Source organism: Aulostomus chinensis, chromosome 1, assembly GCF_037954235.1.
Source record: "Aulostomus chinensis isolate RoL2024-O1b breed Wild chromosome 1, RoL_Achi_v1.0, whole genome shotgun sequence".
Classification (NCBI taxonomy): domain Eukaryota; kingdom Metazoa; phylum Chordata; class Actinopteri; order Syngnathiformes; family Aulostomidae; genus Aulostomus; species Aulostomus chinensis.
This window is the reverse complement of record NC_141320.1, coordinates 65349238-65363173: the sequence shown is the minus strand read 5'-3', so window position 1 is coordinate 65363173 and position 13936 is coordinate 65349238. Positions and strand designations below refer to the sequence as shown.

The following is a 13936-nucleotide window of genomic DNA, read 5'->3' as shown; positions in this document are numbered from 1 at the left end:
TTGCCATGATGGAGGGAGGGGGGGGGGGAGAAGACGAATGAATGAGCGGGATGATTATGGTTTTAATTCGCCCTGCTACACGGGGGAAGTGGGAGGGGACGTCAGGGCAGGGAGGAGGTGGTGGGGTGCTATTACTCTCCATTCATTGAGGAGAAAATTGAAGCATGCAAGTGTCTGATGTGGGGTTTAATGCGCAGAGCGAGAGGTCCATCTGTATTCTAGCAGCACAGATGGCCGACGCCGGGCGGATGCTTGGAGTCCCTCTGCTGGCCGGCTTGTCTGATCCTGCTTCTGCACGTGTCCCCGCTACAGTTGGCCGCACCAACATGGAATTAGTGTGTGTGAGCAAACAATGAGACATATTTTACTCTGGCCTGCGGTGTTTCATGCGCGAGCGGTGCTGCAGTCTGTGTTAATACCATGAGAAGACGGTTGGCTTTAAGTGTTGTGACACGATTGTGAAAATTAGAGGCTCACTGTCGAGGTGGGTCAACGTAGCAGGGACTTCCAAATCAATACTGATGCCACTTTTAGTCATTAATGGAGACCTGCCACAACGTCTTAATCCCATTTTACAATCACGCTGCTCCAGCTTATCTCTCAGGCGGACAAAGACGACACTGTAAGTAGCTTAACTGCATGTTAACTGATACTGTTTGTCAAGCTGTACAAAAATAGAAGCTTTGTCTGCAGAACTACTGCTCGTCTATATACGGACTCATTTGCTTTTGTTCTGTTTCCAATGTCCTTGTGATAATAAGAAGACAAGGACAGACTATTCATGCTGAATAAACAACCTCTGACCTCCGGACACAATGAGCGCAGCCGCTGAGGGGAGGTCGCGTGTTTCTCTGACCGTCAGCGGGATCGCGCCAGAACTACCAGGCTGATTTTCACCAAACTTTTAGGAACGGAGCTGAAGAGGAGCCCGGTAAAGAGAGGGACACACGAGGCACAGCACCACCTGGTGGCAACGGGAAATGACACAGAGCTTTCATCCCACTATGATGTCCTCCTGGGGTGTCCACCAGGACCACCTCAGATTTGCTCAGTTCAGCTCTTTAACGTTTCACCCTCGTAATCTTCCCAAATATCAAATGTCATAAGTTGGCAACTCAAAGGCTTGAGAAACTTTCACCCCTGAGAAGCGAACTGTTCACTTTTCTTTTCTTTTTTTTCCTGTTTTTCTTGACAAATGACTTTAATTAGATGCCATTGAAACAGCGCCAACACGCTCGTGTCAGAGAGGGGAGGAAGGAAGGGCGTGACCGGGGAGTAAAGCTGAGCTTGTACGTTTAATCATTGTGTGGAGTTTCTCATTATATTTTTGCACTCACAAAGCTGCGAGGCATGTTGGACGGCAGCGAGGCATTCGCTAATCAAGCGCTCCCAGTAAGAATATGTGACACCCAGTGCTGCATTTTTAACATCTGTGCTTCCATTCCCACTCATCACCAGACGCTCCAGTTCTTGTCTGCAACATTCTTCTTTTCATTTCGTCAAACTCTCAGCCAGACTTTGCGGGTTGTTTGATCAATATTTGATTTAGCTTCAATAAAGCTTGTCAAAGACGACGGATGCTCCATCCCGCCGTCTGAGGGAGGACTGAAGGGACCGGCTCACTCATGCTGCACCGCGCTAACACCTCAATTACCCCCAAAAGAATCTTGCAAGGCAGATGACCTGCTAACAAGAAGATGACTTTTAGGTACAAAACTTCTGCCAGGACTTGTCTGAGCAGCTATAAGTCTTGTTTAGTCAGCAGCGCTTAGCAGACAGATTAATGTGGGGGTTTAAAAAGGGAAGGAGGGGTTGGAGGTCTAGTGGGGCGGGAGAAAAAAAAAGGAAAAAACAATGAATACAATGTCGTCATCCTGTTCGTGAGGGGAGTCCCTGCAATTCCATGTGCTTATCCCACCAGATGCACGGGACGCTTTAATATACATCCTGGGAAAACTGGGCTTCCTGTCGAGGCCGGGACCCTCTGGTGAAAATCAGCGTGTTTCAACCGGCGGCGTGACTCTTCGCTGAACTCTCTCATGATCTCGCTTCAGGTAGAAAAAAGGCCAGAAAAAATATACTGCAAAGGCCCAGGGGTGATGCAGCAAGCCAAGAGAGGGCAGAGGAATTTTCCGACTGTTATCAAAATACACAACTGTGCCCCCTTCCCACTTTGGTATGTGAGCATCAAGCGTCGGGCAGCTGAAAAACTGAACTCGCACCTTAGATCAGTGAGCTGCTGACAGCTTGAGAAACAACAGTGTTTATCTCTCCTTTCTGTCACAGGGAAACATTGTAGACACAAGCGCTGCAGCTTATTTTGCTGTGCAACATTTTTCCCCGGTTCACGTGTGTTTGCACTTGTTAAAGAGCTTTTCTCTGACGAGCATTTAAAGACGCAGTGGTGTAATTTCTACATGTTGGCTCGCTAATATTACTCGTAGATGAGACGACGACGTAGCTAACATCTCATGGTGAAGTCAGTCTTGGGGCAGGTCGGTGCTGCGGCGTGGAAACATTCGTGTTATTTTTCACATCGGAAGGGAAGTATGTTAGCCGCAAGTATCGTTAGCAAATGAGGTTAGCTTGCTCATACTACTCATAGAAGCGACCACAGCTAATGTAGCTAACACAGAGCGGTGAATTCAGTCCTATGCTAACTGTGTGCTCAAAATTCTCCCGCCAAAGACAAACATATGACGCTGCCCACACCTCCGCAAGGTAAACGCTGCGGTAACAGAAATGCTAAGTGGGTGCATTTTGACCAGCTAAATAAACATGATGCAGTGCTCCTTTTCCTAAGGAGGTGGCAGTATAGGCAACACCGTTACGGCTGTGACACAGCCGAAGAAGACTGAGTTGTAATTGTTTCCTGGTTCATTTGGATGGTTGTTGGAAACATTTCATGTGTGTACACAACTCCCCTGACCAGAAAACACAAGGCTCCTCACGCTACTGCAGCTGTTGCTCTCCAGCTCAAAAGCAAGCGTTGCAACTCCAACACAAACTTGTGTCACAAAAAGATTTGCACCTTAATCAAAGCCCGCTTGCGTCACCCTCCATGTTCAAACCTGTAAGACAGTGAGTGGAGTCCAGACTTACTCTGCACCGGCCAGATCGTCTCCAGTCAACAGGTTCGAAGCCAGCGCTGTAGCTCCCAGGCTCTCTGGGGTGTTTTGGTTGGGAAGACAATGTGATGATGAGGAATTTCCTTTGATGGCAGCTGATGACATGCTGTTGTAAATTCCCCAGGAAGTGTTGCAGGGGGAAACCACTCACAAAGTCTTTAAACACACTATCTGCGCTGGGAAGCCTGCAGCAACACCCAGTAAGACTTGTAAATAGAGGGGAGGGAGTTCGGGAGGCGGGGTGGGGCGGGAGGATAAGGAGAGTGAGGAGAAGTTCCACATTACATCACCAGCAGCTGTTGACAGGACTGTGTTTATTAACTAACTGCCAGGCCTGGAGGAGTCACACCACACATGCCTCACGCTCTCTCACACACAAATGTTGACAAGACAAGACAACGCTCGCTTGTGTGGAAAACACGACAGACGCCAGCGCCAGCATGCGAGGGCTCTTTTGCAGCACAAATATGCTCGGAATTTACCGGCCACTCCAAAACTCTCCGTGGGCAATCAATATTTTCCTTTATTTGAGCGTAGATGATGTTACCTGCCGTCTGTTGACACTGGCCGGAGACTTGCTGACTAGACTGGGCCTGACTCAGATAGCAGTAATGGTATTACTGCGAGCTGCTGCTGCATTCCTCAAGTGTCTCGGCTTGGCAGAGTCCCTAGCCTCTTAGCTCAGACTGTATTCCTCTCTCTCCCTGCCTTCTCATTTAAATGGAGGCACATGACTCTCAGCTTTACTGCCAAGTAGACTTCTTTATGCCGGCCGGGAGCCACTGGAGCTTTGCTTTTCATTGGCCTCTCTGCAGGGCACCGCATTCCTTGCTGCCATCCATCCTTATAGCCCACAGGGCACAAAGATGTCCAATTAATCTTATCCCAGATGTTATTTTTAGTTTATTTTTGCTTGTCGGAGAATGAACATCCACTCAAAAGTGAATTCCCATCAAATAAACTTCTGATTTCTTCAGCCGCTGCCCATCAGCCACCCACCCACCACTCCCTCGCCTCAACCCGGCTCTGGCGCATTCCTCGCGGCCTCAGAATGTCGTATTTCCACGCTATTGTGGCATTCTTCCCCTCTAACATCACCACATTGCAACGTTGTTCGCTCACAGAGAAGTAGGCTGAGTCGGCTGACGGCACTGCAAAGCTGCGGGGCACTGGAGAGCTGAAAGAGCCGTGATTTCATAAATGACACATAAAAGTCATTGCAACAGAACTCGGCAGGAAGCCAATGCAAGCACAGAGCACGACACCCCCCCGCCCCCCCCAAGTTATCATGGGCATTCAATTAAGGCTAAATATGAGGAGGCAACGGGATAAAAAGCAGTATTGTGAGAAACAAATTGGCATCAGATTATTTGGAGGAGTTGGAGCTCGTCATTTTCAGTGAGATAATAGAAATCTTCAGAAGCCTAATTGGAAGCTGGTGATGCTAATCGAGGAGGAAGCACATGTTCCGAATCAGAATGTTGCATCTGCCAGATGAAAATAAGGAGAAATGTCACGAGCGGAGACTTACAACTGCGAGCAGAAATCTGTACATGCTGGAAAGGACTAAATTAATGCCAAAGACAGTTACGGCCATGACTTGTGCTCCCAAATACATTCTAAATGTCAGCTCTCGGTTTGATATTTACAAGCAGGCTGTAAACTTGAAGGTCTGACAGGTTGCTGCCTGGACATCACGAGAGCCATCTCGTCTCTTCTGTCCATGCACATATGCTCAACCTGATTTTAAATCCCGTCCTCTTCTTAAATCATACGCTGCCCCCCCCCCCCCAACTCCCACTCGTCCTCTGCTCCAACTCTGATTTTAGGGATCGTCCAGGGGTTTGAGTTTGGCATCACGATTAGACACGACATGAATCAGTTGAACGGTTTATTTTCATCATCTTTATCAGAATCTGCTTTGCTGGCCAGTAACATGGAGACATACAATAAAGGGAATATGACGGCGCTTTTCCACCCAAGCACGATTACAAGCACGCAGCAGAAACGAGGGCAGCATCCCTCCCAGATGTGCTGAAGCTGAGAGGTAACGGCTGCCAGTCCTCGAACATACGGTTTGACCTGCGGCACATCCGGATCCATTCTGGGTAAAAAGGCCCTTCTCTTTCATGTCACAGGTTAGAGCCCCGCAGGAGCAATGAGGAAACGATTGGTGTGGGAAGAGGAAAGCCTGCAGCCTTCAGAGAGGATGCAAGGAGACCATTAGCGGTAGCATGGATGCAGCCACTTGAGGAAGCTCTCCACTGGAGGGTACATTGTCAAGCTTTTCCAGCGTCTCACAGCTGTGGTCTGTAAAAGCTCCATGTCACAGGCTTTTAAAACCAAATCCCATTCTGAAACTTCCTTCCTTGATTTGGAGAGAACGGAAGGATTTCTGACTCTTCTTATCAATTTTCAATTGGTCACAAATGCTTCATGTCCCTCCAAATCTGTGCAACAACATATCAGTGCACTGATGCTGCATGGGCACAGCTATCACACACTCCCATCCTGCTGTGTCAAATTAGTTTCCCAGTCTACCACTTCTAGGTGACCTGCCATCTCCCCCCGGAAGACTTGGTTCCCACCCTAGAAAAGACTTGAGAGTTTCGAAGCAAACCACAAGTCAGCAGCCCAGAGATTTACTGTGTAACTCCTGCAATTATGCTTCCCAAAACATGAAATTCCACATTAAAATTCAAGCACAGAACTCCAGCACCTGTGGGAATCCTGGACCCGGTACCGCCGGGATCCATACTTAAGAGGTGAGGCAACAGTGCTAACCACCGAGCCGCCCCCTTTGTGTCCGGCCGCTTTCTCATTCAACCACCATGCCTCCCCTTAGGATGGCTACCTGGGCTGCGGTCAGAGCGCCGCAGCCATGCGGCAGTCAGCTGCTGCACGGCCCCTTCACTGAAGGAGCCTCCAGCACACGTCGCCTGCATCAGAGAGACGTCTGAACCCCTCGTAAGAGAGCCGGATGATCCCGAGGTGTCAGTGCACCACAAGACTTTCTAAATCGAACCTCTTATTTTCTGCTGATATCATCTTGTGCATGACCTGACTGGAACTCATGACGCCGCCGCTCAGGGCTAATTTGCATATGCTGACAAACTTCTTGCGCAATCACGATTTTCAAGTGAAAATCGGAGCTTGCTTGACCCCTGCAAATCCCAACGTGTCGGACTGCTCCATTTGTGGTATTTGCAGCTTCACCGGGAACTCGTCTCCTTTCAGATCAGCAGCCCCAGCATGCATCTCTATGCTCATGGAAGCGCGGCCTCCAGAGAGAACACTACAGTACATACGGTAAAGATTTAGCCCTGCATAAATCAGAGAATTGTATGGCTTGTGCTGATGTCAGCTACTTTGCGTCCACAGGAGATCAAGCTAAGAAGATTTAGATGAACCAGGATGAAATGCAGAAGAGAGAGGAAAAAAAAAAACAGGCAAAGACTTTGTCAGCTCTTTGTCAGAGGTATATTGTGGCTATAAATCGCGGCTACTCTCCTGACGCTGTTTGGTTCATCCAAGAGCTTTAAGAATCAAACTCGAATGGGCATCCTGCCAATTCTTTAGGATACAAATCAACTTAATTTCATTGAATTATGGTCGATAATTTCCTGACGTGGGTCCTCTACTCCTTACGTTCATCCACTGGCTGTTCCTGGAATCGATGGCTGTCCGGAGGGAGCGAGGGATGAACCGTATCTTATGGTTGTCACATGCAATTTCTCCTTCTCCCCCCCCTGAGGTGAGAGGATGGGAGAGCCAAACAAATAGGCCTTGTGTTTTCAACTCCGTGTTTGTATGCAGCGCCACGGCCAGGCTCCGTGCCAAGCGACCCCCCCCCCCCCAACAATGCAAAAGCTAAAGCCGAGCAACCTACAACCACTGCTGCTCCCTTCCCCTTTTTCCCTTCATTAGAGTGCAGGCGAACACAAAAAGGAGGCAGAGGCGAGCCCTGGAGAAAGTCCAATGAATGAGTCCAGAATGGGCCGGCACAATGATGAAGACACCCGGGCAGAGGTGAGGGATGAGGAGGATTTGAGGAGAGCAGTGGGAGTGGTTGTTATTTCACGGACAAGGCCCCGTGCCCTCTGCCATTGAGCAAACGCCAGCTGGGACGAGGAGTGGCATCCTTCGCCTTCTCGCTTTCGGTTTTCTCTTAATCTCTAATGTTCTCAGTGAGAGCATTGTACGAGCTGCAGGAAGGATATGAGGTCCCATTTGGCTTTCATTGACATGTAAAAAGAGCGGGGTGGTGGCGACAGCTGACGAGATCATGGGCCTGTAATTAGCCGAGGATGTGGGAGAGACTCTCAGCCCTCCATGTCAAACACCCTCACACGGACAAATGTGGCAGAATCCACACAAAGATATAAAAGACGTACAATATGAACACAAGGCTTAGCTGCTGAGACTTGTTTGCCTGTAGGTAACATGGTGAGTTATAGCTATTAGCCTACGTGTGAGGTTTCTCACTGACACAAAGCTATAAATCTAAAGGAGTGAACCATGTGGTCTGGCTCGCGGTGGCCCACATATGAGGGAAAGATGAAATTCTGGAGGGCTCAAGGGAGAAATTTGGATGCACAACTGAGATATTCATCCATGGGAGACGCAGGTGTGATAAGCCAACTATGAATAACAGCCCACTCTCCTCACACCTAATAAATCATGTCCATTCTGAATGTGGAATGTTACTGAAAAGGGTTTTTTGGGGTAGAATTAGCGAGCTTCCCGTGAGGGAAAAAAAAAAAAAGCACATCAACAGGCAGGTTTGGGCTTTTTCTTTGTCAATAAAACATTCTTACATGAGGAAAAAGGCAGGTTTTGTTGTGCTGCGGCGACACCTCACAGCACCTACTTCTCCTAAAACATCATTTTGAACACCAAGAGGTGACAGTGGCGTCCCGTTTGACCTCCACATAGCAGAGATGGCGTTACCCAGAGGCTGTGTGAAACGGCGAAGAAGCCTGGCGCGCTGACCTTGTTTAGATGAATTACAGTGGACCTTTCAAGCGAAGAGCGCAGCACAGACGTAGCCTTTTGTCAGGTATTTTTGCTGCGCTGTTCTGACACACAATTGTAGACAAAAGCGCCTTTTGCCTCTGACGTCTGGCAGTTCAGACAGATTTTGCACCTCGCAGTTGCATCAGAAGTGAACTTAAACTTAAAAATGGCGACACGCTGCTCCCTATTGGACCAATAACGCGACGGTACATCTTAAGGTAGCGCCAACACAAGAGAAGACACTAGAGGGCGCTCTGATCCATCCACCTGCTGTGGAAACTGGTGCTTGAATGTACTGCATTCCTGTTGAACAGCTTCAAGGGAAAAGCGAGTCTCAGAAATGTTTTAAAGGTAATTGTGTGGAGATGCACATAAAAAAACAGCAGGCTGCTGCACCATTGCCCTCCACTACACTAACGGCCTCTTACTGTAGGGCAGAGTGGGTGTTGGGGGGGGGGGGGGGTCAGGGGTACCAACAGACAAGTTACCGTGGTGATTAAGCTGCTCTTTCAAGCTTGGGTCTCATCTGAAAGTGGGCCATCGCTTTGAAATCGAGGATCTGGGCCTGTGTCAAACCACCACAAGGGTCTCAGATCCCCGCAAACCCGCTGATGACAGAGCCGTTATGAGCAGGACATCGACCTGCGAGACCCAGCTCTCCCATGGGAGCCTGCTGGAAGGTCCTCGTGGCCCCCCTCACAATGCTGGTGCCCCTTCCATCACCCTCCCTGAGCTCTGCAGCCGACGCTTTGATGTCCCGGGATCTGGAAAGCGATGGCCATGGAGGGGGAGATACCTTAGAAAGCGCCCCACCATAGAGGACGAGCGAGATGAAGACACACTGACTGGAGATAAAGACAGAGAGGGCGTTGTTGAACCTGTCAGAGAGGTTGCCCTTCAGTGCCAGACACAGAGCGGCGGCGAGCACAAGCTAGCATGTTTCAGCCTTAAATTCAGCGCCAAAGCTTTTAATTTGCCCGAAAAACATGGGTTGCTAACAAGTGGCTAAATAAGACGAAGGAGGACGTTCAACATCAAAACAAGTCATCACTCATTCAGGCTCCAAAAATCAGAAAAGTGGTTTTCATTTGTAAAAGATTGAGTCGCAAAACAAAACGTAAATCAACTTTTGTTCACCACAGAACTTCACTTCCGCAATGATCCAGTGGAAACAAATCCGACTGGCTTGTGATCCATGGAGATGCTAACTTCCTGTTGGCCTACCAAACTACATCTCACTGATTTAACTGCCACGGCTTCACGACAGCCAAAGAAGTGAGAAGCATTTGCATGAAAAGAGGAAAAATCCTCCTGGTGCAAGCGTGACAGCAACAGAACTCTTCGCGTTTGGGCTTCATCTGCAGACAAAAAGCCTCAGATGGAAAATGTCAGTCCATGCGGGGAATTATCAAAGGTTTCAGCGGCCTGACCTGCTGGAGACAGACGGACAAGGACGGCGTTTGTCCTTTAGTCTGCTCTCTCGTAGCGACTTACTGCAGTCCTTGTGGGAAGCAGACGGAAGGCCGACACTGTGGGATCCACACACACATCTCACTCACACAGCTACAGACGCTGGCCTGCCAGGAATGACTTCAGCCCAGTGATGGAGGACATACTGGGAGTCTTGGCTCTCTGATCAGCCTCTGTGTTGTCCATTGTTCACGGCACTACTGGAACACTTATGGATGTACTACGCCCCCCTGTGGGGAAACATTAAAATGCATGTGTGCAAAGTGTCACATCATCACACACACACACACACATTTCCAGTTTAGTATGAATTGATTTTATTGAGGAGGCAGCAGGATAAAACTGAAATGTAAGTCTCAGAGTACTGGTGCGTGTTCTGGCAGTAGGACAGAGCTCTGCAGAGCCCAGAGAACCTGACGGTTTATCAAGTGTTACTTCTCTGACATCCTTTAGCACAAAGACATTATTACTTCCACATATACAAGCAAAATTGAAAAACAAGCTTCCCAAGCTATCAAAAGAGGTGTTGTGAAATGTGAGAACTAAAAAAAAAAACGAATCACTCCTCGTAAAAGTGCTCTTGGTTGTTTTCATTGTGCGTCTCTCTCATCAACCTCTGTCGCCCTCTAGTGCTGGTTGAGTGCCGCTGCGGGCAGCCCGCTCCATCACATGTGTTCCGGGTGATTCTGCAGGCAGGTGATGAACTCTTTCACCTCCTTCCCCTCGTAGCAGATCAGATAGACCGCAGTGAACAACGGGAACCTGAGGGAAGAGCAAACATTGGCCAATCAGCCGCAAATATCCAGCCAGGCGTTACCTTCGATAAAAGGAATGCGCGGTAAACACGAGGACTCACTTGTCGATCATGTCGGTCTTCTGGAGAATCTTGTGGACCTCGGCTGAGGTTTGTGGGCCCTGCAGCTTCTGGCCGTTGAGCATCTCCACCTCCAGCTCGGCGATGGACTGGACAACCAAACACACGCACTCTTTTATTTCCTCATTTGATGCAAAAACAGCGGCAAAGAGCAGCCGTTAATCAATCCGTCACCTTGGAGGTTTTGACAAAAGCTTCCGCCACTTTGCGGTTGCGTCCCCCGTAGCAGGTGGTGATGAGGTCGGCCACGCCGCAGCTCTCCAGGAAGGTGCTGGAGCTCACCTGACCTTTACAGAACAGTTTGGCGAAGGCGACCATTTCCATCAAACCGAGCCGGATCACAGCCGCCTTGGTGTTGTCCCCGAAACCGAGACCGTCGCAGAACCCCGCCCCGACGGCCACGATGTTCTGACCAGACAGACGAGATTTAGCTTCGTGTTCAACGACCTCTGACCGCCGGTGTTGTGTGGATTCACCTTCAGAGCGCCACACAGCTCCACCGTGTCACTCTTGTCCACGACGGTGATGCGGAAGTTGGGCGTCTGCAGCAGTTCTTTGAAGATGAGACCGTTCGCCTCGTTTTTTGATCCTGTATTGAAGACAGTTTTGTAAAGAAGATGGGGGGGGGGACACACACCTTAACCACGGACATAAAACGGGTGACTTGTCTCAACGCCGTCCTGGTTTTATCTGCTCGTTGGTCTTGCGGCGCTACAATCATCTACTGAGGAGGAGGAGAGGTGTCAAACCGATGGTTGTTTCGCAGAACTTCTCGTCTGCCACCTCGCTGGCGATGTTGGCCCCCATCAGAACGCTGACCTCGATCTCCAGTTTCTCCCGAATGATGTCGGAGATGAGTTTCAGCCCATGCGGCCCCTCATCGATGCCCTGGAGGACAAGCACCAGACTCAAGTTTCATCTTTGCACCGGAGCAGCCTCGCCGCGACGCTGTTGCTCAACGACCAGATCACATGACCAATTTACCACAAAACAACTCAAGTGACAGCGTTTCCCTTTTTTTTTTTTTTTTTTTTGCGCTAACGAGGACCAAAGAGAAGGGCCTCACTTTGATGAGCGATATGCCGATGGTTCCCTCCGTGATGTGCGGCTTCATCTGGTCACAGAGTTTGCTGATGAACTGGTGAGGGATGACGAAGACCAGGATCTTGGCTCCTTTCACCGCTTCGGTGATGTCAGGGACGGCCACCTTTAGAGACACCGACGCCAACGTGAGCACGGACACAACGACCTCACAGAGTCTGGGAGCAGGTCTGGTTGCAGGTTAACGGCGGGCGGGGGGACGGGACCACGGCCTCGTCTCTGGATCCCGGACCCTTCTAAAGACTTCCAGGTTGAAGTGACTTCATCAGAAGGTTTCGCTTCCTGACAGCTGGACATTGTGGTTTTTTACTCTTCACTCCTCAGCGGTGAACGCATGGACTTGAGTGAAAGAATTCTCATGTTTGGGAAATATTTCTGAACTGTGACAGTTTCATTTCCTCGTTTGAACCGCGTTCGCCACGCAAAAGGAGGGTGACTGCACTTTGGCTTCTGATACTTTTGCAAATCCCTCCCTGTCACTAATTGTTCTTTCAAAGTTTCAATGTTTGTTTTTTTTCTTTTCTCCAGTACTCTTTCAAGAGCGACGACTCTTTGTGAAAGCATTCGCTAACTATTGGTGCTCTCTCAACATGAGCGGTGGTTTTTACCGCACATTTGAGGAATCGTACCGATGCGTTTTACACAAAATAAGAAACTAGAGAAAGATCAGAAACAACTACGCCGAGCAAAAACAGCGTTTGCTCCACTTCGTCTGAGTCACTTCGTGCTCTGCAGGCGAGTGGTCATCATCTGACACGGTGGAACCTCGCGGGGACAGTGAGTCATCAAGTAAACCGAGCGCACCCAGACTGCGCCGCCGTGTTTGACTCAGGGGTCAAAGGTGGGTTCTCTTATCAGAGCGATTCCTCCGTCTGGGCCGCACGGCGCCGGCCCTGAGAAGCAGCTGTTTACCACATTCTTACCACATTCCTGGGCAGCTGGTGACCGGGGAGGTACTTGACGTTTTCATGCTCGGTGTTGATGATCTCTGTCAGCTTCCTCCCGTCGATCAGTTCCTCGTGAACCCACATGTTCACCATCGGGTCGAAGCGGTTGGATGCTTTGACGTTACGCCCGATGATTTTGGCGATGGACGAGCCCCTGGAGAGAGAAGGAGCAGGATCAGGATCTTCTGAGAGTCTCACGGAGGGGCCACGCAACGCTCCTGGCTGCTGGTTTGCTCTATGATTGAATCAAGCTGCAATAAACCCGATTCATCGTGGACGCAGCCTCAGGAGCGACAGCCGCTGAGGGCCAGGGGCTCCGGCTCAGCGCCGCCTCTGAGTGGAGCTGCTCCTGTTGCAGCTCGCAGCTTCATTCCACGGTTGGTGGGAACGTGACGTCATTCAGAAGCTCGACCAGCAGCAGCAGCAGCAGCATTTTCTCCTCTCGTGTTACAGGTCAATACAGAAACTGCACGAATCTCATTAAATGCCTACCGACTTCAAAAGCCGTTATCACAAACCAGAATGAACTCAAACACATTTCTGGACGAAAAAAAACAAACGAAGAACAGCTAAAGGTGCAGGGAGGAACTCACCAGTTCCCAGACCCGACGATGCAGACTTTTTTTCCAGGCATGTTGACTCGGGAGAGCAGTCCTCCTCGGTTCGACGGGAAACGCCGCTCTGGCTACCACGACTTCCTCATACGCCCTAGAACCTGGTAGCTCCCTCCCCCTCGACCTCGTCACCACAACACAGGAAATGGCACGAAACCATGACTTTTCGGACCACTTCGGAAGATTTAAGTTGATTCCAATTCCACAAATGGCCCTCTTTTTGAGGCGAACCTTCACAAAGGGGCTTGTGAGACGGAAGTGGACGAGAAAGCCAGCCGAAGCTCGCGTGCGGGCGGTTGCTGATTAAATGCTCCTTCATTATGCATAGACTGGAAACGATGGAAGCAATTTGTGATGGACAGGCATGTCAAGCAACTCGTGTCCACCCGGAAATCAACCAACAGGTGTTCCGCTCACTGTGGGTTTTTCAAAATATGAAGATGATCCGCTTGATGCGTGTATCAATGAAGAATAGCGCCACGCTAACGAGTCCCAGCTGTTCGTATTCGCCTGTAGGCAGCAAAAACAATTAAAAAAAAACATTGTTTGTTTCAAATTAAACAAACAAGTAAATTCCTACGATCTTGTTGCACGACAAAGACGGGAAAGACTCGGACTGAACAGCGACATCCACGGCTGCTCCTGCAGCGCCGCTGTGGCCTGGCGTCACCAGGTGAGGGCAATCAACTGCTGATTGCCCTCACCTGTGGACAGACGCAGGCACGTCACAGCGCTACGTCACAGCCCACGCTTGTCCAAGTTTCTCTCTGGCACCACCTGCTGGTG

General features: G+C 49.7%; 2 protein-coding genes across 4 annotated transcripts in view; both read right to left on the bottom strand.

The window, feature by feature from the left end:
• Positions 1-3294, bottom strand: part of LOC147272775 (nck-associated protein 5-like) — a 109632-nt gene extending 106338 nt beyond the window's left edge. The window contains exon 1 of one of the 2 annotated variants that reach the window (XM_086201297.1): positions 3103-3294. In XM_086201297.1, the coding sequence (XP_086057423.1) occupies positions 3103-3233 (131 nt within the window). In that variant the 5' untranslated portion in view covers positions 3234-3294. The remainder of the gene's footprint in view (positions 1-3102) is intronic. The other variant, XM_086201246.1, reaches the window with a different exon arrangement.
• A 6860-nt stretch (positions 3295-10154) lies between these two features.
• LOC147272774 (glycerol-3-phosphate dehydrogenase [NAD(+)], cytoplasmic-like) lies at positions 10155-13769 on the bottom strand. 2 transcript variants are annotated; one of them, XM_086201224.1, is made up of 8 exons: positions 13130-13758; positions 12513-12690; positions 11555-11695; positions 11238-11376; positions 10965-11077; positions 10663-10896; positions 10471-10577; positions 10155-10376 (listed from the first exon to the last, which is right to left on the bottom strand). In XM_086201224.1, exons 1-8 carry the CDS (start codon positions 13168-13170, stop codon positions 10280-10282), a joined length of 1050 nt encoding a protein of 349 aa, XP_086057350.1. In that variant the 5' UTR covers positions 13171-13758; the 3' UTR covers positions 10155-10279. The 2 variants fall into 2 exon arrangements, with proteins under 2 accessions (XP_086057350.1, XP_086057359.1); XM_086201233.1 differs by lacking the exon at positions 11555-11695 and having other exon boundaries at positions 13130-13769.
• Positions 13770-13936: the final 167 nt, after the last annotated feature.